This window comes from Dipteris shenzhenensis, chromosome 32 (genome assembly GCF_047967505.1).
Source record: "Dipteris shenzhenensis isolate YYH24624 ecotype China chromosome 32, Dip_SZ_1.0, whole genome shotgun sequence".
In the NCBI taxonomy this organism is placed as follows: domain Eukaryota; kingdom Viridiplantae; phylum Streptophyta; class Polypodiopsida; order Gleicheniales; family Dipteridaceae; genus Dipteris; species Dipteris shenzhenensis.
Window position 1 is genome coordinate 5,924,226 of NC_141627.1, and position 3,763 is coordinate 5,927,988.

At 41.0% G+C, this 3,763-nt stretch overlaps 1 protein-coding gene across 2 annotated transcripts; it reads right to left on the reverse strand.

The window, feature by feature from the left end:
* Nucleotides 1-655: 655 nt before the first annotated feature.
* Nucleotides 656-3,477, reverse strand: LOC147880230 (protein CURVATURE THYLAKOID 1A, chloroplastic-like). Of its 2 annotated transcripts, XM_087370760.1 has the most exons (6): nucleotides 3,217-3,477; nucleotides 2,103-2,233; nucleotides 1,824-1,931; nucleotides 1,346-1,417; nucleotides 1,081-1,152; nucleotides 656-988 (listed from the first exon to the last, which is right to left on the reverse strand). In XM_087370760.1, the coding sequence occupies exons 1-5, from the start codon at nucleotides 3,362-3,364 to the stop codon at nucleotides 1,081-1,083; spliced, it is 531 nt and encodes a 176-aa protein (XP_087226886.1). In that variant the 5' UTR covers nucleotides 3,365-3,477; the 3' UTR covers nucleotides 656-988. The 2 variants fall into 2 exon arrangements, with proteins under 2 accessions (XP_087226886.1, XP_087226885.1); XM_087370759.1 differs by having other exon boundaries at nucleotides 656-1,152; nucleotides 3,217-3,475.
* Between the last annotated feature and the right edge of the window lie 286 nt (nucleotides 3,478-3,763).

A 3,763-nucleotide genomic window follows, 5' to 3' on the forward strand; every position in this document is an offset into this window, starting at 1 on the left:
TAATGAAACTCTTCCAATACTCCTTTCAAACGGTTTTGATGTTGAAAACAAACTATTTTTGTGTATGTGAATCTTATATTGTTGAGATATTGTAAGTCTTAAAGTTGTTCCAATGTATGAGTAATGATGACCCTCAAGTCTTGATGACTTTGGTCTCAATTAAAAAATTTTACATGGAACGGTATATGGCACGATAGCTTTGACTGTTCAAATTTCAATTCAAGCTACATAGTACTTGGCATGCTTGGAAGCAACAAGTTATGCTTCCATCTTGGTCCTTCACTTAGAAGTGTTTGAATAGTCTTATGTTTTTGATTGCTAGTGTATGTTTCACTTTTTATAATATATATACCTTCATTAGACTAGAATATATCCAATCTTACAAAATAAAAAAATAAAAATAATTGATTTATTAATTTCCACATGACTAATTATAACAGTAATAAAAGGGCACAAATTCTTTATATTCCCCATCTTTCAAAACGTTTAGGCTGACAAAAGGCCCCCCCTCTCTTGAGAACACCAAAAATCTACAATTGCCAGAATTATGTCAACCTTTCATTGGAAAATGCTTCAAAGTGTCTTAGTGCTAGCAGATTAACGCTAAATAAATCAATTTCTAATTTAAGTAGTGACAAATAGTCAAGGACTTACAGGGGCCCAAAAGAGACACTTACCAGATCTAGATACAAGAATCAAACCTGCCTTCTATCCTTAAAGCATCATCTGTGAATTTTGAGCTGAAACTTTATGCGAATCTAAATAAACCACATGCCGTTTGACTTAAAGGCAAGAGAAGACCAACTTATTGGCCTTCAGTCCAGGACAACTGCCTTTTTCAAAATACAAGAGGGCTCTCTGGAGTTGAGAAAGCCTCAAATAGAATTCAACAGACTTGCATCAACAAGACGCCGCTTCTCAAGAGCCTAGCTGTATTCCATATGCACTCACAAAATGTTCATGACAGCTCATAAGTACAAAGATTCCCCTGCAACAGGGCATCAAGAATCTACAGAATGAATACAGTGAAAATTACAGGCAGGGAAAAATCTAGAACAACTGTTTCCTAACTCTTCTAACCTATTCTTTTCCAGTCCCAGTAATTTTAGACTTGAGTTCCTCAATATCCGAAACCAGTTCTTTCCTGCTTTCCTGCAAATAATGATGCAAAAAAAAGATGTACATCAAGAAACTGAGAATCTACTTAGACAAGTAGCCTAGTGAACCCATAAAAACATACAAAAGGACCCCACACTGAAACCATGCAGTTACCAGCACACACACACCCCCGGCCGCCCAAAACAAAAAAGTATGCGAGTTGTGCAGACCTTATAGAGAGTGTTACCTTGAAGAGTAAGTACCTATACACAAACCAGCCAGTATACCCAAGACCAACGAGTTCCAAGACCTTCGGAAGCTGACATAGGAACATGTTTAAAAAAATTAGCGCAATCTAACTTGCCCCCCAAAGAATCTAGGTCTATCCATTTCTCAAACCGCAAAAATGGTGGACCATTTCTACAATATAGTAAACTATTATCAATTTGATAAGGACAACTATGGTTACAGGCATGGTTAACAAGTTCTTAGATCCAGTACCCATCATCCTCATATACAGCTCATACCTATCCAAAACCCAAAGTACCATGTAAAACTCAAATTCTAACAACTGTTGACCTACTCTTTTATACGTATAACAAAATCTTCTCTTGATGACATCAATGTGGAAAGACATCCGCCAAATTTGCCTAAAAGCCTTGCAAAGCAGGCATCTCATCAAGTGAGGAAAAATCAAGGTGAAAGGCAGTATCTTGAAACCTCACCAAAGGTACAGAGTTGACAGCGCCTACAATTGTAGAGGACAACCACAAAGCGACCAGGGCACCACCACCATACACAAGGACCGTTGACTTGTTCTCTACAGCATCCCACTGAATCCACAGAATAGTATGAATATAGAACAGAACAATTCCGGCACACACATTCAGGAAACATGAAGGGAGTCAATTCAGGCTCACGTTACAGCCTGCACATTTAAAAGATACATTGTTGACTTATTGTCAAAAGCTTCAACCACAAATCTATCAACTTGCAAAAGCTACCTTAGCTTTCAGATCTGCCAGAAGATCCTCAGTCTGCACAGCAGCCTCGGGGGTTGTTGTAGTGGTCGTGGTACTAGCTTCCTCTGTAGTTGTTGAAGCTCGAATAGGCAGGGGCGAGAAGTGCAATGAGCCTGAAGGAAGTATGTACTTGCTCATGAGGATTTATAGGAGGCTTTCAGTACTCTCCCTTTACAATAAGAAGCTACATGATATTACAGATCCACGTATAAAAGACAGATTGATTAAGCGTTCCTAGGGCGATGAAATTGCATCCACAAGGATGCCAACTCTACAAGGAAAGTTTGCGCTACCCTAGGCCACTACGTGACGCCAATCAAAACTGCACACTCAGATACATATTCAGCAACATTACAGGCTTATAAATGGTTTAGCAACTTGCTTGAACTAGCATGGCACATCGGTGAAATTCCATTGAATTCATCAACTAAGGAACCAAGTTGCAACCCGCTAAGTTCTAGAAGAATGCTGCTTGAGAGGGCTCTATTAAAACGTCAAGAAAAGAAAACCCTAAAGATCACTTTTCAAGGAAAGGCAACATGAACTACAAATCAAGTCCGATGAAGTTTATTGTCCACAAAAAAAAGAGGCAAAGAAATCACTGACAAAAATAAGCTGGGTTAAAAGGTCAGACCACAAAATTGAAGATGTTGATCTCAAAGACAAACTGTTAAGAAAGAGAAACACCAAATGCAAAAGCCACAAAACCTGCCCTCTGTCAAGCAGATAATGCACGTGAAGTGGGAACGGAGTTCTGATGCAGAGATAGGAAAGTATACGCGAGCCATCCCGACGAAGGCGCTTTCGAAAGATAAGAGTAGAGCTCAGACAGAGGCCGATGAGTGCCAGCCAAAATACACTGAAAGAAGTTATCACAGGCGAGCTGCGATTGGCTACAAGGACAGGCTCAATAAACTCCAAGAGTCCGATGTTAGTAATGTGCAAAGGATTATGTGAACAGGATAAGCAAATGTGTATGTGCAAGAGCACGATGTTCATCAAACAAAGCAATAAGATGGGTCCGGTCCAAGGCTGTCTATAGACGGAAGAAGCAACTGAACAAAGACGGAGTGGAGATGGGCAGAAGGGTAAGTACCTGATTGAGGGAAGGTGAGCTTGAGAGGATTGGCGAGGAAGGGAGAGCGAGAAGAGGAAGGGAGGGAGGGGCGGACTGTGTGGAAGGAGGAGGAGGATGGGAAGCTGCAAGCAGGAGGAGCTGCAGCCGCCATAGCCATGGAAGCCATCCCTGAAAAGAAAGAATGAACGAAAACAAGAAAAATGCAACTAAACACCCAAGAGTCTCTTCTATTCTATTGAGACTGTGTGTGTGTGACAGAGAGCGAGTATGCTCTTTTTGTTCTTTGAGAATGCTTCATAGCCACACACTCACCCTTTGCCTTTTGGGCCTCCCTAGCACTTTTTTAGCCCTTGCACAGCCCCTTCTTTAGTGACCACTTTACATGTCATTCTTCCCCCCCCCTAAATTTTTACGTCTACCCCGAGTTCAAGGTCTCGTGCACCTCCCAGTAGCAGCTGACCGACTTTCTGCATGAGATGGTTTCCCCCTACCTATTAACATTTTCCTTTTGTGAGGATATTGTTACTTCATGCCTCTCCGTTCTGTTTCTCTTCCTCTCAATGTT

Bases quoted from the DNA above. Each gene is read 5' to 3' on its own strand.
- LOC147880230 (XM_087370760.1), bottom strand. From the start codon at position 3,364: ATGGCTTCCATGGCTATGGCGGCTGCAGCTCCTCCTGCTTGCAGCTTC. The intron at 1,932-2,102 runs GTAGCTTTTGCA...CTGTGGATTCAG, and splicing joins TGGCAGATCTGAAAGCTAAG to TGGGATGCTGTAGAGAACAA. The intron at 1,153-1,345 runs GTAACACTCTCT...CATTATTTGCAG, and splicing joins ATAGGTACTTACTCTTCAAG to GAAAGCAGGAAAGAACTGGT.